Source organism: Prinia subflava, chromosome 24 (genome assembly GCF_021018805.1).
Source record: "Prinia subflava isolate CZ2003 ecotype Zambia chromosome 24, Cam_Psub_1.2, whole genome shotgun sequence".
NCBI classification, from domain to species: domain Eukaryota; kingdom Metazoa; phylum Chordata; class Aves; order Passeriformes; family Cisticolidae; genus Prinia; species Prinia subflava.
The window spans coordinates 1,178,957-1,201,415 of NC_086270.1; the positions used below are offsets into that span (position 1 = coordinate 1,178,957).

General features: G+C 51.2%; 2 protein-coding genes across 5 annotated transcripts; both read left to right on the forward strand.

Annotated features, from left to right (window-relative positions):
- The first annotated feature begins 2,957 nt into the window (after positions 1-2,957).
- IFNLR1 (interferon lambda receptor 1) lies at positions 2,958-8,361 on the forward strand. 2 transcript variants are annotated; one of them, XM_063418842.1, is made up of 7 exons: positions 2,958-3,443; positions 4,059-4,182; positions 4,427-4,608; positions 5,592-5,734; positions 6,134-6,290; positions 6,568-6,695; positions 6,890-8,361. In XM_063418842.1, exons 1-7 carry the CDS (start codon positions 3,332-3,334, stop codon positions 7,775-7,777), a joined length of 1,734 nt encoding a protein of 577 aa, XP_063274912.1. In that variant the 5' UTR covers positions 2,958-3,331; the 3' UTR covers positions 7,778-8,361. The 2 variants fall into 2 exon arrangements, with proteins under 2 accessions (XP_063274912.1, XP_063274914.1); XM_063418844.1 differs by having other exon boundaries at positions 4,059-4,173.
- A 2,087-nt stretch (positions 8,362-10,448) lies between these two features.
- Positions 10,449-18,019, forward strand: IL22RA1 (interleukin 22 receptor subunit alpha 1). 3 transcript variants are annotated; one of them, XM_063418994.1, is made up of 8 exons: positions 10,450-10,749; positions 10,879-11,095; positions 13,218-13,350; positions 13,651-13,823; positions 14,725-14,909; positions 15,350-15,485; positions 15,676-15,797; positions 16,525-18,018. In XM_063418994.1, exons 2-8 carry the CDS (start codon positions 11,053-11,055, stop codon positions 17,401-17,403), a joined length of 1,671 nt encoding a protein of 556 aa, XP_063275064.1. In that variant the 5' UTR covers positions 10,450-10,749; positions 10,879-11,052; the 3' UTR covers positions 17,404-18,018. The 3 variants fall into 3 exon arrangements, with proteins under 3 accessions (XP_063275065.1, XP_063275064.1, XP_063275066.1); XM_063418995.1 differs by having other exon boundaries at positions 10,449-11,095; positions 13,651-13,827; positions 16,525-18,019; XM_063418996.1 differs by having other exon boundaries at positions 10,687-11,095; positions 16,525-18,019.
- Positions 18,020-22,459: the final 4,440 nt, after the last annotated feature.

Below are 22,459 nucleotides of genomic sequence, written 5' to 3' on the forward strand. Positions count from 1 at the left end.
AAGCCCCGAGTTCCTGTAAAAACCCTCCCCCAGAAGGAAAATAAAGGAGATGAAATGATTCATAGCATTTGCATGGGGAACAAAATTTATGGGTTTGTTTTTGCTTTTGCTTTTCATTTCGAGTCTTTTGAGACTCAGTTTAAAAAACAAATCGAGCCCTTTCTCTTCCCTTCCTCCTGGTGACAGGCTGCCCAGATGCCTGTCTGGGTCAAGGGGACGCTGTTACATTTTGTTTTAGCATCTGGCATCACCCAGCTCTGCAGATTTTTTAACCTTTTAATTCTCAGCAGCATTTCATCCTTTGCTAATCCCATCATTTACCCATGTTTGCTTTGCGAACCTTCCAGAAGAATTCCCCTCAAATCCAACCATCAGCAGCCTGTGTGTCAGGGCTGGTCCTGAGCAGGAAGAGGGAAAAAATTCCCCTGCTGAGCCACAGAAGGTCAAGTGCTACATTCAAAGTCAGAACTAAGCCTCCAACAAAGATTTCCCAGGGGCAGAGGAAGAAGCAGAGGTTCCCTGAAGCCGGGATGGGGCTGCTGGAGGTGACAGTGTCAGGCTGGCACTGGGATCTGTCTCCTCCTGCCAGGGCTGGGGCTGTTCCACACTCGCAGCTCCCGCATGGCTCGGATGCCTTTGCTGCACAGCTCATCCCACAGACCCTCAAGAGCCAGGGAAGGAAGGGAGAGCTGGGCACAAGAACTGCCAAAGTTGTCCTCTCGATGCCCTTAGGACCGGGGAGAAAACTTTCTGCTCTTCCTCTAAGCGTCCTTGAAAATCAGTATGTTCTCCCCAAAATTACAGGAGAAAACTGGAACTGAGTGAGGTCTCACTTTCAGTCTCAGAATATGTCTTTCTGTATAATTTGGGGGCTAAGGAATGTTTTCTCTTGCTCATTCACCTGTTGCACAGTGCTGGTTTCCCGTGGTGCCATCCATATCAGGAATGCTGTGTTTCAATTTTTGATCTGTTTGTTTGGGGCTCAGTCTCCCTCTCCAGCTCCCAGCCAGCAGCACACACAGCTCTGCCAGAGCAGCAGAGGGAAGCAGCTGGGGTGACAACACTTGGGGCTGCCTGTTGCTTCCCAAGGTTTCACAAACCCAGCCCCAGCTGTGCCTCCTCACTCTGGATTTCCTGCAGTGCCCTTCCTCTAGGAGGGCAGATCCCGTCAGTGTGACTCAGGGAAGGTCGCAGGGTTTGCCCTCCTGTGCTGAATCATCTGCTGCACGCAGGGAGGGAGGAGGTGGGAAATGGGGGGAGTCCCCTGGGGATGCTCGGTGTCACAGTGAGGGGTGGGTGGGACACTGTGCCATGCAGTGACAGCCCCATCCCAAAGCCTTTCACAGCATCAGAGGGATTCGGGATGGAAAGGGCCACAGTGGGGTCAGGCAGGGTCATCCTAAAGCCAAAGCACAAGATCGTGTCCAGCTTCTTCTTGGATATTTGAATATTTATGCCCCATGGGAGCAAACCAGTGGGAGAACAGGCACGGCTGCAGGATGTGCCCAAGGATGAAGGCTGCTGGCAGTCCCCTGCTGTATCCTGAAGGCATCACAAGCCCCCACAGCCCCGGGTCCTGTCACACACAGGTTACAGTTCTGCTCCACCAGCACCTCACCGGGCCCTTCCTGGGCACCCCCGGGCTGGAGGGGCGGGAGAGCAGAACTGTGGCTGCGCTGTGCCCCCTGTGCCGTGAGAGGATGCTCCGGGAATCGCTCCGGGAATCGCTCCAGGCCGCCGCTCAGCAGGAGCTTTAGCGGTTCCTGAAGTTTTCAGCCGGTTTGGCTCGGAGAAAAGCGCGTTTTGTTTGACAGGCAGCGACACCTCGTGGCACCGGCCACCCCAGCCCGGGTGGGGACAGCAGCGCCTCGGCCCCTCCCGGGACAGCCCCACCCGGGACAGCTTTGCCAGAGGGGCCGGTGGGGACAGAGCCAGCGCGGGTGTTCCACAGGAAACGGTGATGACCGTGGTGGTGATGACAATGATGATGATGATGATGGTGATGATGATGATAAGATTCACCTCACGTGAATCTTACTAAAACTCCCAGTCACCTTGGGGAGGAGCTGCCCGAAGGCTCTCGGCCCTGGAACCGCTCCCGATGCTGAAGCACAGGAGCCGTGGGTTGGTTGTGGCTCTGCAGTTTGGATGCTGAAGGGGGACAGACCCTCCAGACCCTTCACTTTGCTGTTTTCCTTAGAAAGGATTACAATTATTCTCTTTGCAAGAGAGAGAAAATCCGTAAAAATTAAATGAAATTAATCAGAGGTAGCAAAACAGCCATGGAAACAGAAACTCGTGGTAAGAAGAAATGGAGATTCTTGGAGGAAATGGTGACTTTGTACGCAGAACCTGACACTCCCAGGTTCCAAGGGTTCACAGGGTTGCCAAGGGCTATCTGCTCGGCTGGGAGAGTTTTCCACCTGGGGAAGAGCCGGGAAAACCCCTTTGGTCTGAGCTGCTCTATCTGTCCTGTGTGGTAAACTCATGGATCCGTTCCCGCTGCTGATGGCACTGGGAGTGCCTGTGAGGGGAAGCATCAGAGCTGAGGTGCCAGGCAGTGACTGAGGCAGGGATTGGGGGTGCCAGGCAGTGCCTGAGGCAGGGATTGAGGGTGCCAGGCAGTGACTGAGGCAGGGATTGGGGGTGCCAGGCAGTGCCTGAGGCAGGGATTGAGGGTGCCAGGCAGTGACTGAGGCAGGGATTGGGGTGCCAGGCAGTGACTGAGGCAGGGATTGGGGGTGCCAGGCAGTGCCTGAGGCAGGGATTTCCCTCCTCTTGCATGGCACAGCCGTTCCAAGCACACACCTGGGCACCCCGAGCTTGGCAGAGAGATCCAGGTGCCCGCACTGGGAGGGGCAGACCCCGTCCTATCTCTGCACTTTCCTCCCCCAGATATAAAGTGCAGTAATTCCCTAGCTCCCAAAAACTGTTGTGGTAACATAAACTCTGGGAAAGTCTTTGATCTCCTGCAAACACCAGATAACCAGAGCCTCCCTGTTTTTATAGTTGCTAGGTTATTTATAGCTCTCTCCTGCAATGAGAACTGATTTAAGTTCTGTCAGTATTTCACAGCCACGCAGGTAAGTACCAAAGGTCGGAGTTTTCCCGAGGTGTCTCACAAGGTGCAGCAGCTCTCCCTGCACTGGTGCTCAGCTGTGCTGCACTGGAGGGCGCAGTGCTGCAGCCTTTCCCTCTCCTTTCCCCCAAAACCCTCTCACACCTGCACCTCTGCCAGCCACACGTGCAGGGCTGTACCAGGAAGAGAGGCAGGGCGCATGTGTGCAGCTCCTGAGCTCCTCAGCCCTCTGGAATTCACACAGGAAACACGATGAGAACGGACCAAGGAAAGGCATTTGTGATAAATGGGAAGTTCTGCTTTGCTGTGTGTGGCTGGAGGGTGGGAGCCCTGGTGGCTCTGTGCCTTCTGCAGCAGGCTCAAGGTACGTGCACACCTGAGGGTTACTTTTCCTTTCACTACATAGCTTTGTTGGTAGGAGAAAAGAGAAATTGTAGTCAGTTTAAATGGGAATGAATCACATAAAGTGGAATATTCCATGGTAAAGAAGTGACAGTTTCAAATCTGCCTATGGAAGGTGTCTTGTTGAGGGCTGGTGATGGACATAATGATCTACTGGAAAAAACGGGCAGGGAAATATCCAGGACAAACCTGCACCCCTGAATTCCTGGTAGGATCTGCCCCTGGAGGACTGGGATTGAATGGGAAGTGTGGGACAGCCGTGTCTGCCCTGTCCAGGGAGTCAGGGGGAGTTTGTGGGTTGTAAATCACTGAAATGCAGTGAGACCACGGGGAAAGCCACAAAGTTATAAAACAAATTGTTCACACAAACGTGAGTCCTAATTCTAAAAGCTGTTGAGATGAAGATGTTTTATGAGGTGAGGCAAACATGGCATCACACCTGCTTCCAGAGCCAATTTCCAGCCTTTAATGAACGGCTCTGCCTCAAATTTTGACACCACCTTAGTGAGAACCAAGTGGTATTTCCTGTCCCTAGAGATATTTTTAAATAATTCACATAATTTCCCCTTTTGATCAGGTCATGTTCAACTTCTCCCTCCTCAAAATGTGACGCTGCTGTCGAAGGACTTTGCCATGATTTTGAGCTGGGCTGCAGGGGAAGGTTATCCCCCAGGTGTGACCTACACTGTGAGGTACGAAAGGTAAGAGCTCCCAGACCGTGTCTGCTGGAAGGACAGCTCCTGGGCATCTCTCCTGATTAATGACTGTCCTAATGATCTCCTAATGACTGTCAGTGCCCTTCCACCAAAACTAAACACGATCTATGTGGGAAGTGTTCCAAACTCTGAGCACCGTTTGCTCCCCACCCTCCCCAACCCTTCCTTCTCTCGCTACACAAATCCCAGCAGGACGTGTTCAATATTTTGGTGTGGTCGCTCCTTTCAGCCAGGATCGCCTGGACAAATGGATGAAGGTTCCTCACTGCCAAAACATCCCCAGAACCTTCTGCAATCTGACCTGTGCCCTCTCCAGCTTGTACGTGAAGGCGCGGGCCCGGGTGAAGGCGCTGTGGGGACAGTCCCGGTCGCCGTGGGTGAAATCCCAGTTCAGGGATTATTACTCAGACGGTGAGTGCCTGCCAGGTGACAGCCTGGACGGACAGAAGGACATTCCCACACACGGACAGGCCACACCCCACAGGAATCCAGGAGCTTTAGGGGTGGCAGAGAATTGAGTGAGCAGGAACAGTAAGGAACTGGGATTGTTTGAGGAGGAATTTTGTAGCAAGTGTCAGAATTTGTTCAGCAGTGTCCCAGCTGAACAAAGGCTTTAAGCTCCCTGGGGTGTGTCAGATAAAAGAGGTGTCCTTTGCCTCCCTCCTGTCACAAGATAACAGTTGGGAGTGAGGGCCAGCCATGGAAAGTGTCACTGCTGGGAAGGTGAGAGCTGTGAAAAAGGCATATTGTGTATTTACTATACATTTACTATATGTAATATGCTAGGTAGAAAAGTTATGCTGTATTAACATTTGAGTAATATAGTGAATGCAGTTTTGTAATTAACATTAAGCTTTAGAAGCTATGTGTGTGTGATATTCTTTTTAGCTCAAGAAAGAGAGAAAATAATCAAGAATTCTTTGCACAAAGATAACAGTTTGCAGAGATCCCTAAATTTTCTAGTGAAGAAGAATTTATGGCTTTCCTTATCAACAGAAACAACCTCTTCAAGGACTTAAACCAGACTCGCAGATGCCAGAGAATTGAAAGACAAGTAACAGCTGAAAACGATTGTTTTAAATAAAATAGGCATAGTCATGAAGAGGTTCCTCAAAAAGAGAGCGATTTCTCTCTAGGGGATCCTTCTCCTGACTAGCCTTTGTCTGGAAGGGGGAGCCATGGCCCGGGCTGCCTTCTTTGTCCTTATTGTCTCATGATTTGTCCTAACTCTAAAATTGTTTAACTTTTATTATTATTACATTTGTATTACTATTTTTTATAACCGATTTTTATCCCTTATTAAATTTTTTCAAAAATTTTTAAAAAAGCGAGTGATTGGCGTTTATTACAAGAGCCAAGCAAGCCCCATTCTGACTCTGCTCACTCCCTTGCAGTGGAGCTGGCTCCCCCCGTGCTGTCCCTGGACGTCAGGGACAATTCCATCCACGTGAGCGCCTCCTTCCCCCTGCCCGCCTGTGTGGAGAGCCTCACCTGGAAGTACGACCTGAACCTCTGGGAAGCAGGATCTCAAGACAAGGTCAGTAAAAGATGAAACGGAGGAACTGAAAGAGCTTCAGAGTTCTGGGCAGGGAGGGAGGGCCTGGAGGAAATGAAGCAGCCAAACCAGAGCTAAACTAAAGCCAGAGACAAAAAGAATTTGTGTGTGCATCCTTATTTTTTTGGTAGTTCCCTATTTTTATCAGGAAGAGGAGGCCACACTACAGTCAGTCTAAAGATCTGAGGTTTAAAACAATAATCCAGGTGCCACTGGCAGCATTCCCTGGCACAGCAAGCCCAGCACAGCTGGAATTCCCACCCTGGATCCATCAGCCCTGGGGGAGATGCCAGATGGGGATCCATGGGCTAAAGTGGTACAGAAACACCACGCCAATAATGACAGAACCATCTCTCCAATCTCTGCTTTGGCTCTCAACAGAAGAAGTACGAAGGTTACTTCAGGAAGGACACGGTGATCATCAACACCACTGCTCTCAGGGGCAATTACTGCTTCAGTGCCAGGGCTCTGTACGAAAGCATCAGCTTGAAGCACAGCGAATTCTCCCAGCCAGTGTGTGTGCTGTTAAACCACAAAGGTATGGCCCCTCCTGGGAAAGGACGTGGCAGACATCCAGTGGCATGAGGGCAAGGCAAAGATTTCCACTAAAATCAGGTTTTTGCCACCCAAAAAAAAGGCTTCTTGTTAAAGGCTGAATTTTCTGGTGAGTGGTTCCTTCTTTCTGTAGAAATATTTTCATTTGAAAAAGCCAACCCTGAAATGTTTTCCAAAAACCTTGAGTATTGTCTGTCAGTGTAGAGCCCATAATTCCTATAAAAATAGCACTCACAGGAGATTATTTCTGTCTGTTTCAGCAATGGATTGGAAGTTTTTACTTCTGGTTGTGATCCTTCTGTTTGTCCTCCCCATCTCTGTGGCCGGTCCTTTCATCTGCTGCCTGGTGAAACACGAGGCCAAGCACAGGAAGATGCCTCAGGTTTTGGTATGGCTCAAATTTTGAGGTCCCTCCCGACTCAGAGTCTTGCTGGTTTGCAGAGGGTAACTGGGGAGGGCTGGGGGTTCTGCACTTCTCAATTTTACATTTGTAGCTCCCATTTTTGAAGTGATTTTTCTTACATCCAAACGTTTCTTTTAAAAGCATCACAGGCTCACTGTCTCATTCCTTCTCCCTGGCAGGATTTCTCTCAATTTAAAGCTGCTGGACCAACCTTCCACTTGGAGTTCAGTGAAAAGGAATTCTGCAGTGATGATCTGAACTGCACAGAGAAGCCAGTGCCTCAAAGGAGGGCAAACAGAGCTTCAGGAGGACACCACCTGCCATGGAGGGCTTCTTTCCCATCATCATCATCGTCATCATCGTCATCAGAGGATGAGGAGGAAGAAGAGAGCAGCGCTTTGATCCCATACCATGAAATGCCCCGGTATCCAAAGAGACTCCTCAGCTGTCAGGCACCCCCAGCAGCCCTGGGGAAAAGCAGCCTGGGTTTGGGATCTGGAGGTGTCTCTGTGGACAGCGGCTCTGTGCCTGACCTCAGGGCGCTGGGCTTCACCCTCTTTGCAGAGAGGAAGGCTGAGGTGGACACCTCGGGACCCCAGGCTGACGAGGACACAGCCCTGTATGTCAGCTCCTCCTTGGGAAGAATCTCCCTCACTGATGTGAGATTCCCAGGGGGCAGCGAGCACGGACAGGGTGATGGAAACAGGGATGAGAGGCTGGGAATGGCCTCCCTTCAGCCCCTGCTGGGGGGGATTTGTGCTGACCCCCACTCGCACAGGAAGGCTCCTCACTCCTCCAGGGATTTCCAGAAATCCATCCTTGATCTGCAGCTGCAGAGGGACTCGACGGCCCAGCCCAGAGAGGATCCCAGCAGGCAGCTGCTCATCCCCCTGTGGACACTGCAGGTGGCAGAGGACGAAGGCATTGCCAGTGACTGTGGCAGTGACGATTCCACCGAGCCCACGGTGCTGGGTGACGCTTTTGAGACCTCAAATACAGAGGAAAAATATGGTCCAAAGTTGCAATTCCCAGGCTACGAGCACTCACATTACTTGGGAAGGATCTGAAGTACCCAGCAGGTCTGGGGACTGCCTGGAAAATGCTGGAGAGCTCCAGATATCCCAGCAAGGATCCTTGAACAAGGACAAAAACCTGATAAACTGATGTCTGGCAATGGCTTTGGGGACACAAAAGGTGCATTTTATTGCTAAGTCACCTCTGTGCTTCACTGTACAGGCAAACAGGCACTGCCTGGGGGTCACCTGAGACATCAGGACCAGGGAACTGCTGCACGTGGGCTAAGAAAGGCAAAAGCACAACCCAGCCCTGGGTGAAACCTTCAGCTGGGGCCTGAAAATGCAGTGTTGTACCTGTGGATTTGGAGCAGATTTTGAACTGTTTTGTGCCACCTTTGCTTCTGTAAGTCCAGAGCTTGACTGAAAGTTCCTCACAGAGATATTCAGCAAGGTCTGGTTTTTGTGGGATGAGAAGTTCTCCAACTCATCCTGCAGAAATCACCTTCTGTGTTCCAACAGAGGGAACTGAAGCCAAAGTGGGCAACATGTTTGTTTATTTATTTATTTTATACTTATTGAAGCTGAAATTGCTCCTGCTGTGCAGATGTCTGAGAGCAATAATATTTTGATACAAATCTCCATGTGCACGTGGTTTTGTTTTCCAGAGCTACAAAGGGGGAGTGCAGCTCCTCCTGAAAAAAAATTACCTTTAAACCAGGACCCCATCCTGGGCTGGAGTGGAATTCTGAGATTCCCCAGGCAGGTCACTCTGGTCACTGGAAAACCAGGACTGTGATCTCCCTCTGAGCAAAGAATCACAGAATGGTTTGGGTGGGAAGGGATCCTGAAGTTCACCCCACTGCCATGGCAGGGACACCTCCACTGTCCCCAGGCTGCTCCAGCCCGGCCTTGGGCACTGCCAGGGATCCAGGGGCAGCCACAGCTGCTCTGGGCACCTGTGCCAGGGCCTGCCCACCCTGGGCAAGGATTTTAGTCCAATATCTAATCTAGATCTCCCCTCTGGCAGTTTACAGCCATCACCTTTGTCCCATCCCTTCATGCCCTTGTAAAGGCTGTTTATGCTCGGGTATCAAAAGGAGCCTTTGTGTAAAGGACTCACAGGAAAGCAAAGCTTTAAAAGAAAGAGGGGAACCCTCCCAGCATTCAGGGAGAGGGCTCAGATGAGGGGAAGGTGTTGATGGAGGGTATGAAAGCTGAAATCTTTTAAGAATTTGGGAATAAATGAAGTAAGGGGTGATAGGAGGGACCGAGAACTGCTTTGCAGTAAGAGATAAAGTCAGAAGGGGAGGCAGGGGAAAGGATTCACCAGCTGGACAATTCCTTTGTCCTCTGCAGTGTCCTGAGGTACATCCTGCATTGTTATCCCTGCGGTTCATTTGGAAAGACACAGATGATCCAGATATAATCACCACCCAATGTCTTGTGCAATCAAGGAAAACCCCCCAGGCTTTGACTTACAGGAAGCACTGAAGTTGTGTAACCTCTCCAAAATGATTCTGACATGTCCCAGCTCTGCAAACAGAGCCTGGGATCAGTTCTTGTCATGTCCAGGGAGCTGAGGGACTGCGGGCCAGGGCAGCTGGACAGGTGGTGGCAGCATCCAACTCCTCATTTCTTCCAGCAGGGCTTGAGAGCTGTTTTCCCACGCAGAGGGGTCACTCACAGCCAGGGCACAGTGCTCCCCTTCCCAGAACAGCTGCTCCAGGTCTCATCACAGCATCAGGGAATCATTTCCTTAGGAAAAGACCTTGGAGATCATCGAGTCCAGCTGTGAACTCGCCCTGTCCCCCAGTGCCACATCCACACACGGGGGGTTCCTGCCCAGCACTCACCAGGTTTGCTGCAGTCCCCACACACCGTGAGGAAATCAAAAGTTTGAGAGAGTTTGGAAGATAAAATCCTAATTTTAAACTTGAAAGTCGAATTTTGGACATCTTCAGGTCCCCAAAGACTCAGAGAGGTGTTTCCTGGGCTATTCAAGAGGTGACACCTTGCTAGAATTAAGGGCAGAGGTGAAGTTTGAAGTTCTGTTCTCAGAACTGAAGGCTCGGGTGCACACCGAGGTCCCTCAGCTCTGCCCCATCACACAGCAGCAGCGTGAGGCAGTGACGTGAGGGAGGGAAAAATGGAAATACTTTGAGCAGGCTGTTCAGGAAACACCCTAACAAACAGTTGTGCTTAATTAGACACTGGTGCATAGGTGTGTCTGGTCTAACCTCTGCCTCTGGCCAGGTGAGCTGCAGTGACAAATGCCAGCGATGCACCGTGGCAGGGCTGGGAGCACAGAGCCCTCACACAGCCCAGCAGGGCAGGGAACAGAAACAGCGTCAGGAACAGGAAATCCACGGATGGGGAGGGAAGCAGAAGGGGGTTGTGGATTCTGTCACATGTTTGGCCACAAGGATAGAGCCGTGAAATCAATGTTCAGCTTCAGAAGCACACAGGGTTTGTATTCTGAAAACGTAACAACACCCTAAAAACAGAACACATTATGGAAAAGGGACTGGAGCCCTTTCTTGTTGTCCATAGAAACTCCCAGTTCTTATCACGTGGATTCAGTAACAGAACTTTACACTGTAAACAGCCACAAAAATAAACACTGTAGGTGTACAATGGCCTCTGCAAAAAGCTGTGGGACAGCAGGTGCTCTTCTACTCTTCTACCTCCTCCCCACATCAGGTGGGAGAACCTGGTGCAGGTCCAGGGCAGAGCTGAGGAGCTCCTGCCCAGCCCAGGCTGTGCAGGGCGTGTGCTGATCCATCCAAGGTCAGGAAGAACAACAGACGAGCATAAACCCAGTGCTCTGGCTGACTTTCATTCCAAGAAAGCATCCAGAAGTATTTTTAAGGAAATTTTGCAGCAGATATTAAACCAACCAGGTGCACAGCACTAAGTTTCAATGTCGAGAGTTGTAACAAGCTCAAGTTACTCGACCAGAAAATCGAACGTCAAACCCCAGGAACCTCAGGGAGGGCTTTCAGCAGGAAGCTCTCAGCAAAAAGGTATTTGGCTCTTTTTCAGGAGCTGGGGATTTTCTCAGCCTCTGGCTCGTGCACCTTTGTACAGTCAGGTGTGCACTGGAGGGGAGAGGTGCTCGTGCTGTCACTCTCGCCTGTGTCACACATGCGCAGGGCTGGGAGCCGCTGGGAGCTCAGAGCCCAGGGAAGGCAGGACAGGAGCCCTGCTCTGTTACTGAGCAACAAATCCCTCCTGGCCTGGCAAGAAAGAACTCAGCTCTCCTAAGAGGTGATTCACCTGCACATGAGCCACTGCCTGCTCTGGCAGCCCAGCCTGCAGGGTTATTCATGCAGCCACTTCTGATCGTCCTGGCTGGAGTTTCCGTGGTTGGTAAGTCCTGGGCTCTCCTCTGCTGTCACTCACTGTGGTGTTTCTGTTGGATCCCGGGCTCTGGATTTCAGTCCTGTTTCCTGAGTTATCCCCTGGAGAATGAGCTGTTGTCTGGGTTCTCTTCTGTGTCGTCTCTTGTTGTGGTAACTCCCATGTGTGGCTGGTTTGCTCGGCACTTGAGGGATTAGTAGGGAGAGGAAAAGGTTCCTCCACTCCTTTGGGTTTGTTACTGTGCTACAACCCAAATCCCACAGGAGTGAAGGATATTCCTTGGTATCGGGGGCTTTGGATCAGTGTTCTCATGTCTTAAGCAAAGGCACAAATGAATACAAGAGCAGTCCTGATTTTAAAAGAGGTACGAACAAATAACGTAATCTTAAAATGAGGGAATCGTCACAGAGTGGTTGGGTTGGAAGGGACTTAAAGCTCATCTCATCCCACCCCCTGCCATGGCAGGGACACTTTGCACTGTCCCAGGTCACTGCAAGCCCTGTCCAAGCTGGCCTTGGGCACTTCCAGAGATGGAGCAGCCACCGCTGATCTGGGCACCCCATGCCAGGGCCTCCCCACCCAGGGAACAATTTTTCCCTGAGATCTAATCTAGATCTACCCCCTAAAAGCCATTTAATCCTACTCCAGGGATGACAGGCTCAGTGCTGGGTGAATGAAGGATAAACTTGCTCTTTCCAGACACCAGCTCTTCATCATTCAGCCTTGTCATTCACTCCTCTGCTCCTGTCTGGGATCCTGCCTTGTCAAACTCCTCAGCCCAAGGAACTGCCACACTGTGAAATATCCTGGTTTTCCCCTGCCCACACTTGACTGTGCTTGTGTATTGCTGCTTTGCATAGCGGTGTTCTAGCATGGATAAATGTGGGAAGACAGAGATTTCCTAGTCCTGATAAGATGGAGGTATTTGTGACTCAGTTTTCAGGGTGCTCAGACAGGGAATCCCACTCCTTCAGACCCACACTGCTGCCTCCTGCTGAGCCTGGAATGAGCAGAGGCAAATGTGGAGCTGCACATGAGGTCAGGACAAAATCTGGAGCGCCAGGAGCCCATTTCTGCACCACATCCCTGCCCCAGTGCCACACACAGGCCTGAGAAGGGATCTGTGCCTTTCTGCCTAACCCTGCTCCATCCAGCCGAGTCTGAACTGCTCACACTCATTTCTGGTCCATGGGGGAAAGCTTGGAGTGAGGATCCGGGTGGAATTCAGTCTCTGTTCCGTGTGATCTTGTCCAAATCACCCCATGCCTGTGCTGTTTGCCCATCTGTGCTATTTTCATTTGCTCACCCCACATTTTCACGAGGGCTCTCGTTGTTCCCTGCAGGCTGAAGCCCTCACGTGCCCCAGGTGTTTTTCAGTGCCACAAACCAAGAGCTGAATAACGAATGAATGATTTACCTTTGAGGGCCTGCCTATAACCTGAATTTATAAATCCTGAAGTTAGAAACTTTTACAGATCAGCTTTGGCAAGATGTTGCCCTGTGTTTTCTCGTGATAAGAGAGAGACAAAACCCTCGAGGACTTTTCTGCAGCACCTCAGAGCCAGCTGGCAGCAGGAGGGCCAGGGTGGGATGCAGGTGACATTCCTGTCCCCAAAGGCAGAGCTGTCCCCCCAGGAGGAGCAGCAGGGCTCAGAGGACAGGGAGCTGCCGGAGCTCTTTGCTGTCACCCCGGCACACCCAGGCCAGAGTCCAGACAGCGGGTGGCGCTCCGTGCAGGAAGTTCCCATCCAATAAAACACGGAGCACGAGAGGAGAACGCAGCCACATCTTCAGGGAGGTGACACTGAGCTCTGCATGTCACTTCCTTGAGCAGGGCAGAAAGCAGAGACGTGATTCAGGGCTTGAAAATGGCTCTTAAAGAAACCCAACTCGAAATTCAAATATTCTCTTCCTGACTGGAGTTTTTGAGGCTTTTCTGTATAAATTCCTGACTTACATTTCTTTGGGATGTCAGTTGTCTGCAAGAGTGTGATGTGGACACAGTTTGAAGTCTTATTCTGCTCAAGCTCCTTTTCAACCCAGCTTTAGCAAAATACCCCAGGATCCATTTTCATCTGAGGGCTGAGATGTCAGAAAATGTTTTTTAATGCCAGTTTCTCTGCTCCTCCAGGCATTGTGACTACAGAGAGACCATCATGTGTGAAACGTGCAGCATTTTCTTCCATAAACTTTGAGAACATCCTGACGTGGGAAACGGAGGCAGATATTCCCCCTGGCACTGTGTTTGATGTCCAGTACAAACAGTATGTGAAGTTTGCTTCTGCTGGGCTGCTCTTAGGGGTCTCAGAGAGAGAAGGGCCAAGAGGGAAAAGCTGATTTTGCTGCTTCTCCTGCCTGTACTATGGTTCTGCTCTGAGGAGAACTCAGTGAAAGACAGGATTATTCAAAGTGGGAGATGATGCTCTTTTAAGCAAGTATTTTATACCTTGGGTTGCTTTCTCCATCACTGAGCTACTCTTGCCTTCAGCAACTTCCTTCTCTCTGTTCCGTTTTCCTCCAGTCCTGTCCAGCCAAACAACCCCAAACCCTTGTCTTGTCCTCAGGTATGGAGAGAAATCCTGGCTCAACAAACGTGAGTGCCAGAGCATCACCCAGCTCTCCTGCAACCTCAGCCAGGAGACGGAGAACTTCACGGAGCATTTCTACGGGCGGGTGCGGGCCAGGGGCTGCTCCCCCGGCTGGGCGCGCTCCGAGAGGTTCGAGCCCCGCAAGGAGAGTAGGTACCACTGCAGCCCCCTCCTGCCGCCCCCAGGGCTGCACCTCCCTGCATTTCCTGCAAGAAAATCCTTGCAAAGCTTGGCGGGGAGGGAGTGAAGGCCTGGAGGTTTGGTGTTTTGGGCAAGGAGGTAAATGAGAAACGGGCAGGGCCTCAGCTGAGGGCTGACCCGATGTGGGATCAGAGGAGAAAGGGAAAGCCAGGTGTGATGGAAGGGAGAGCTGAAATGAGGAAGGGACATGGTGGGCAGCCTGAGGACAGTGAGTCCCAGGAGCTGTGAAATGGAACATTGGGATAAGCATCCATTCCAGTGGATGCTTTGTGTCCCAACCCCAAATGAGCCCTACTGCAGGCACAACGCAGCCTTTGGGGGCTTATTGGCTTTGTGGCTAAAATTTCCCCAGTGAAAAATCACCAAGAATAATTCCAGGTGGCATCAGCAGCCAATGCTTGTGAAGAGCCTTCAGACCTTTGTGTCAAAAAAGGCAGGAAAACTTGGATTAAAGCCCCTTTTGGTGCTGGGTGAAGCGTGTGCCTGTCACCAGAGATAAGGGCAGGCACAAAAGCTCTGTGAATCTGGTGTAGGATGGGAAATGGGATTTGGGCAGCTGCCACCTGAGAGCCTGTGGTGGGATTTCACCCCTCACACACACATGGAGGAGGAATAGGGACAGGGAACATGGAGCTGGAAAAGCCTGGGATGAGAATTCCTGGGGACAGACACTGTAAAGTGCAGAACCCCAAAACCACCCCTGTCTCCAGCGGCCTGACTCCTGCCATGCTCACACAGCTCAGACGCCTTTTTGTACAAACAGAAATAACAATTTCAGTGAGTCTGGGGTGTGTGTGAGCTATCAGATGATGTGAACACAGCTGACACTCCCTGCTCTGCCTCTCCCAGCCATTATAGGGGCCCCACAAGTGGAACACATTCCCCACGTCCGCTCCATCAGGTTGGTGATCCGGCCGCCCCCCACGCCCCTGCGGGGTGAGGATGGCCAGCAGCTCACCGTGGAGGACATCTGCAGCAAATTCGGGGCTGTGGATTATCACCTGACAATGTTCAACAGGAGGACACAGCAGCAGGTAAAGCACAGTAAATTCCATTTCAGATGAGCTGGAGAAGGATCTCAGTTCGCACAGGATGGGGGAGATTTCTGATGTGCAAGGGAAAATTTTAGATTCTCTGACTCTCAGGAACTTTAAGCTTTCCTCTTAAATTCTGGGGGGAAAAAAAGGACTTTCCAAGAGTACTGTATAAGTAGCAAAAAGTAAAACCATTGGTGACTAAAAATTATTAAAGTAGTCTAAATCTTAAGAAACTGAAATGCCAAATTAAATATAGAAATAATAGAAAACAATATCATATATACATGATTCAGAAAAAAATCAGAGTTCATACATACAGAATATTTAGAGCCCTGTGAGACCTCATTAGTAAATAATATTTTATGCTGAAATTTGCAATCCGAATTGAAGAAAATCTAATCTTCCCCAAATAGAGATTTTACTTTTCTTTTCAACAGTGGACAAAGAGTGAGCACAGCAAAGAATTTGAAGTTTCCAACTTGGACCCAGACACTGAATACAACGGGACAGTTTATATGGGCCTGCTGCAGAGAAGGAGCAAACCTCAAATGTTTTGGGTGAAAACCCTGCCAGGTGAGGCTGTTAACTCTGCTGAAAGCTGACAAGTCCAGCTGGGGTATTGGACACAGGAAATGCATTGATTTTCAGCACAAAACGTTTTAATAATTTAAAAATTCATCCCTATGAGACTCCACCTGTGACTTCACCTAGCTGATTGTGCCGTTTTTCTAATCCATCTCTTTTTCCATTTGTTCTTTCCCAGACAAGACGTGGATCCTCTACTGTTTGGTGGCCCTGGCGTTCTGTGCTGGGCTGGTTTTTGCTGCCGGTGCTTATGTGATCTACAAATACATCAAACAGCGCAGTGCCCAGCCCAGGGCCCTGGTGAGTGCCCTGCAGCCACTGCAGCTCAGCCTGGAAATCACAGAATCACCACTGCCTGGGGCTGCAAGGACCTGAAAGATCCTTTAGTCCGTGCCCTGCTATGGGGTTCACACCTTCCCCTGTCCAGCCTGGCCCTGGGCACTGCCAGGGATCCAGGGGCAGCCACAGCTGCTCTGTGCCAGGGTCTCACACCTCTGAGTAAAGCATTTCTCCCCAATACCCAACCTAAACCCACCCTCCTTCATTTAAAGGGTGAATGAGCCTGGTCTAGGCAGTCACTGCAGACGCTCCAGGTGCTCAGAACCTGCCCCAGACTGAACCTGAGGCAGCCTAAACCCCCAGTTCCCCCTGAAACCCTGGGATTCTCACCCATCCCTCACCTCCCACAGCAAGAATTGGGTTTTCATGCTAATGAGCTCAAGGATTTTCGTGCTATTTCCATGCTGCAGGGCTTAGACTAAATCTTGCAAAAGCGAAAGCAGGAGATTTTGTTCCTTATATTTCAGGACTGCTCAGTTGATACACAATGAGAAATGTCTGCATTCCTGTGAATGGTCATTCTCCAGGAAAAATAAAGCAGAGTTCTTTTGTCAGCAGAGCAGATCCCTGGTGATTGTTACTGGCTTTTACTGACACTTCTCCAAAGAAAATGTTAGAGTAACTAAAGCAAACCTTCAAGGTCACAGCTTCTTGTTAATAACTGGTGCTTTTTTATCTCCTCCACCAGGACTTCAGAGGGATTTCACCGTTCCAGCCTCTCACGCTGACAGTGGAGCACATCATAAAGCCCCTCACTTTATCCAAACCCTCCTTTTTCATCCCTGAAGCGCAGCTGGCCCAGATGAGCCAACATTTGGAGGCACCGCGGCCGTTCTGTCCGTACCAGCAGCAGGCGGATGTTCCCTCGTTGCGGCCGGCCCCGCTGGAGATGCCAGCTCCGGGCGCTTACGCTCCGCAGGCGGCGGCGCGGAGCGTCCCCGCAGCCCCGGGGCTGCCGCTCACCTACGGGCTGTGCGTGCAGGGCACGGACCGCGGCCCGCAGCCCCAGCACGGCCTCAAGGAAGCTTCTCCAGATGGAAAACTCCGAACCCAGGAGCTGGGAAAGAGCTGCGGCCGCTGGGATTACACAGAGCAGCAGGCAAAGGTGTGGAAGGACAGGGACAGGCTGGAGTCGGTGGTGATCCAGGGGAGCCCCGGGCAGCCGCAGCTGCTGGTGCAGAGCGAGGGAAAGGCAGAGTGCGTGTCCCTGTCTGTGCTGGAACAGGGAGGGTGCTACAGACAGCAGGCAGAGCTGCCCCTGCGGCTGTCGGCAGCGAAAGCTGCCCCAGACTGTGCTCCAGAGGAGGAGCTGCTGCCACCGCTGCCGGCAGCCCTGCTTCTCTCGGTCCGGACTGCGAACGGAGAGAGCCAGGAGCAGTGGATGCTGCCAGAGCCATCCCCACACCCCGCGAACAGAGCGCAGCTCCCAGGGACAGCGGGCACGGAAATGTTCCCGGAGCTGAGCAGCGGCTCCGCCTGGGACACGGACACTCCTCTGGCCATGCTCTTCAAAGATCTGGACCTGAAAGTGCAGTGGGATGAGGAGGACGGCACGGAATTTTATTAGGGTGACTGAATGGAATTCAAATCCAGATGATGTTTCCCTACATGAAGCAATGCAAAGCCACAGCTGGTGCTGGCTGTGCTAACACGGCTCAGGGCTCTCAGACTGTTCCACCGTGGAGTTTGGTGCCTTTACTGATAGAATCCTTGTTATACTGCAACACTGTACCTTTGCACTTAACAGGTCCTTATTTCTTGTATATTCTCAAATTTATTATGAATTGGATTACTTTAAAAGTTCAGTTAAGATTCAGTTTCCAATCCCAGATTCAGTTTACTGAAAATTTAGCAAAATTCACAACAGAAACTGTGTTTGCCCTTTACCAACACCAAAAATCGAGGGGAAGATGTACCCTCCCTTTGAAGAAATTCAGGTATTCAAACCTAGGAGTATTTAATGTACTATGGTTCAGTGAAAGAAGTAAATAGATATTAGTGTTCTGCCCTTGGATAAATGACTTGGAAAAGAGTATTTCACTGCCCTGGAATGGACTTTGCCTTTAAAGGAGTCCTTCAAAGCTCCTGATGCAGCAGTTCCGTGAAATATGTCCCTGTACCCTGTGGTTTTTAATACCTGTACAAAGATAAAGCCTTTTTCATCTCTGCGACAGATTAATGCAGCCTTGGCCCAGTTCTGAGATTTCTCAGCTGCTGCTCCTTTCTCTCTCTGCAGCAGTCACACATTCCCTTCCTCCCCTGAGATCCCCAGGGATGAAGCCCCTGGGATCAACCCTCAATCTCAGTTTATCCCAGTCCCAATCCAGGCTCTCAGTAACCCACAGAGGGGACCAGGGAGGTCTGGAGTTCCTCCTCCCACCCCTCACTGCCCGTGAGGAACCTGCTCCGTGTTTCTCCAGAGCTGCCATGACCATGTTTTAGGAGCCAAAATCCTTGCAGCACTTGGATCTCCACCAAAAGCAAGATAAATTCTAATTCAGGGGTCAGAGGAGGCGATTATTTTTCATTCAGAGGAAAGCACAGTTCAGCCTGCTCATTTCCACCGCTGTGGTGATCAAATGTGTCTGAGGACATCCGTTTTAGAGAAGTGAAAGCATTTACAGGAATAAGCAAGGTCTGACTGGTACAGGGAAGTATTTATTCAAATAGACCAAACTGGCCAGAGGCAAAATTCAGCTGTTCCCACTCCAAGTGCACTTGGGGGTTTTCTCAGCCCAGGAAAGCTGAAGCTAAAGGGTAAATTCCACTGGCTTTGGGCTGATTTTGCAAATAAGCCATAGGTTCGTGAAGTGAAGATTTTTGATGATTCAACCCAGGATTCAATGAATGGTCTTAGAAACTTTACAGGCCAAGGTTCAGCTCTGAGCTCCTGCACCAACAACTGGGGAAGGACCACAGCCCTGTGAGGCCAAAAGGTCAAAATTCCAAGTGTGGTGAAGTGTCAGGGTATCAAAGACTGAAAATACGTGCATGGCTTGGGCAGTGACCTGCAGGACATTTCCAGGGAGCTCCCTCCATACCATTCACACCAAAGAGTTTGTGGAATGTCCTTTGATCCATTCCCTGTACTCTGTGCCCCAAAAAACAACACACAGAGAAATGCTGTAGCTCCTGCAGTTGTTCCCAAGGGCTGGGAGACCCCAGGGGTGACATTTTTTCCACTAAACCCCCCTGGAGAGGCATTTAAAGCCAGTGATGCCAATTACCTTATTCAGAGTTGCCTGTGGGCTGCATATCTCGTGTCAACAACATTCCCAGGGATGCTACCCAGGGAATAATCAAATGCCACAATGTCAACATTTTGGATTGTGTTGTGAAACACAACCCCCAGCACAGGATAAGGATGGGCAGAGTCGTGTGGAAGGGATGGGGGCCTCAGGAGAGCATCTGCTGCTAAAATTATGTTATTTTCTATTTTAAAAGCCTTTGCAAATCCCTCTGCAGAACCTCAGACACAGGGACTGTAATAAATGTGTCATCCTGCTGGGGGGCAGGTGGGAACTGAGGAAAGTTCCCACTTTAATGGATTTTTACAATGCACACAGGTGCCCATAGGTGTCCCGAGCTGGGACAGCCACCTCTCCCTCAGCATCCACCTCTCCCTCAGGCCCTTAAACATCCTCAGGGCTGCTTTACCCCCGACTGAACAAAAGGCAGGAATGATCCCAGCCCCATCCCATCCTCCCTACTCCACCCTGGAACGCCCAGGGATCCCAGGCAGGAGAGCCCTGTCCCACAGAGGGACTGACTGCAATATCCTCAGCCTCCTGCTCTCGTCATGGCTTAGTCAATATTGATCTTTGAGGCCTGGATCTTCTGAGCAGAGGGAGATTGATTCTTGTCTCATGAGTCAGCTCCTAAATTTAACACACAGATCATCCCTTCTCAAGCTATTTCTCTTTGGAAAAGCTTGGAAAAAACCGCTGATGTTGTTGAATTTAATTGGAGCAAGGAACGTGTCACCCCTGCTGACCTCACTGCCTTCCTCTGCTCAGAACCAAACGGATCCACTTGTGTCAAACAGCTGCTCCAGGAGCTCCCTATCTCCATCTCCTGCACAGGAACATTTCCAGATAAACAGCAGGATTTCAACATTGTTCCAAAGGTCTTTCCTGCAAGCCATCTGTGCCTTACAATGCTCTCCTCCTCCAGCTGTGCTGGCTGCTCCAGGTAACAGCTCTGGTGGCTGTGCACAGTCAAAGCTGGAGGTGCCCTGCCGCAGCAGCGTGTGTCCCCTGCAGATGTCACACCGATGACAGGTGAGCGCTGCGGTCTGGTTGTCACAAGGACCCCAGAGGAGCAGGTGCAGCTGTAACCCTAGAGCAGACCATTGCTCTTTGTTTTCTCAGCTAAATCGGGGAGCTGGCGCTCGCTCACTCCCCCTGCAGCCCCGCTGGAGGCGCAGCAGGGATCCCTGCTCGGGGATGAACACTCTGCCAGCCGAGGATCCCGGTCTCCTTCCCTGTTTGTTCCTTTCTTTTGGCACTGGAGGGGGTTTGAACACCATGAAAAATCACTGGTGAGTTTTAACAAGTTCTGTGAGGAGAATCTCACACGAGGGACAAAAGGAAAGCTCCAGATCCTGGAGACAGAATGAAGGAGAGCTCACAGAATCTCAGAATATCCTCAGCTGGAAGGGACCACAGGGATCATCAGGTTCATCCTGTCCCTGCACAGACACCCCAACAATCCCATCCTGTGCTTGAGAGCATTGTCCAAACCCTCCTGGAGCTCTGACAGCCTCAGGGCCGTGCCCATTCCCTGGCAGTGCCAGCACCCTCTGGGGGAAGAACCTTTCCCTGAGCTCCATCCCAACCCTGCCCTGACACAGCTCCAGCCCTTCCCTGGGTCCTGGCCCTGCTCACAGAGATCAGTGCCTGCCCCTCTATATAAAGGAAATTTTATAACAGAGGGCTGATGTGACAAAATGAATGAAATGGTTGATTTTAAGCAGAATAGATTATAATTACACATTTCTTCTCATAACACAAAATTCAGGGAAGCCCTCAGGTGGCCATGCATTCAAAAGCAATGAAAGGGACGTTCTCCTTCCCTCTGAGAGCTCAGCTCACACCAAAGTGCTTCAGACAAGCCAGCCCAGCTCTTCCTGTTCACTGCTTTCTTAGGAATGTCACAAACAGCCTCTAAACGAACTCCACACCTGGAAGTCCTGCGAGTTTCTTCTTTCTTTGGATGGTGAAGCAAACAAAGTTCCTAGAAATGGCTCCTACTGGTACTGCACCATATCTGAGGTGGAATTCACCCACAGAGCCTTCTGACACCACAAGACACATCACCTGCTCCTCACATTGCTGGGAAGGGTTTTCCCCGAATGCTGGAACTGCAAGAGCACCTCAAATAAAGGAGAATTCAGCAATCTCTGTTCTCTGATCCTACCCCAAACACTCAGACACCACCAGGGGCTGCTGGATACACAAAGCTCCCCTCCCTGAGGCACCAAGCCTTTGTTTGCTGGGAAAAGGAAATAAAACCATCCCAGCCCACCAAAACCTGAGAGCTGCTGAGCTCCTGGTGCAATCAGACACTGCCAGGATTTGCCTGGAGCTGACATTCACTAAAGAGATGTCAAAGCACGTGATGTCCCTCTGTCAGGCAGCAATGGCAGGGTTGCCCCAAGGGATATTCCTGGACAGGCTTAAAATACTCAAAATTCAGTTTAGATGCTTTGTGATGGGTAGCATTAGAGAGGATATCTAAAAAAGATAGATAGATAGATAGATAGATAGATAGATAGATAGATAGATAGATAGATAGATAGATAGATAGATAGATAGATAGACAGCTATCTTCTAGCTTTAAAACTTCTATCCCAAAAGAGCAGAGCATAAACCAGTGCTCTGCATTTTGGGGGCACCTGTCCCTCCTTACAGCCTTTGGCAGATGTGGGAGGGCTTGGGGTGGCACTGCAGGGAGCAGTGAGTGTCCCCAGGGTGGCACTGCAGGGAGCAGTGAGTGTCCCCAGGGGTGGCACTGCAGGGAGCAGTGAGTGTCCCCAGGGTGGCAGTGAGTGTCCCCAGGGTGGCACTGCAGGGTGGCACTGCAGGGTGGCACTGCAGGGAGCAGTGGGTGTCCCCAGGGTGGCACTGCAGGGTGGCAGTGCAGGGAGCAGTGAGTGTCCCCAGGGTGGCACTGCAGGGAGCAGTGAGTGTCCCCAGGGTGGCAGTGAGTGTCCCCAGGGTGGCAGTGCAGGGAGCAGTGAGTGTCCCCAGGGTGGCAGTGAGTGTCCCCAGGGTGGCACTGCAGGGTGGCAGTGCAGGGAGCAGTGAGTGTCCCCAGGGTGGCAGTGCAGGGAGCAGTGAGTGTCCCCAGGGTGGCAGTGAGTGTCCCCAGGGTGGCACTGCAGGGTGGCAGTGCAGGGAGCAGTGAGTGTCCCCAGGGTGGCAGTGCAGGGAGCAGTGAGTGTCCCCAGGGTGGCAGTGAGTGTCCCCAGGGTGGCACTGCAGGGTGGCAGTGCAGGGAGCAGTGAGTGTCCCCAGGGTGGCAGTGCAGGGAGCAGTGGGTGTCCCCAGGGTGGCAGTGAGTGTCCCCAGGGTGGCACTGCAGGGAGCAGTGGGTGTCCCCAGCTGGGCCATCCCCATTGT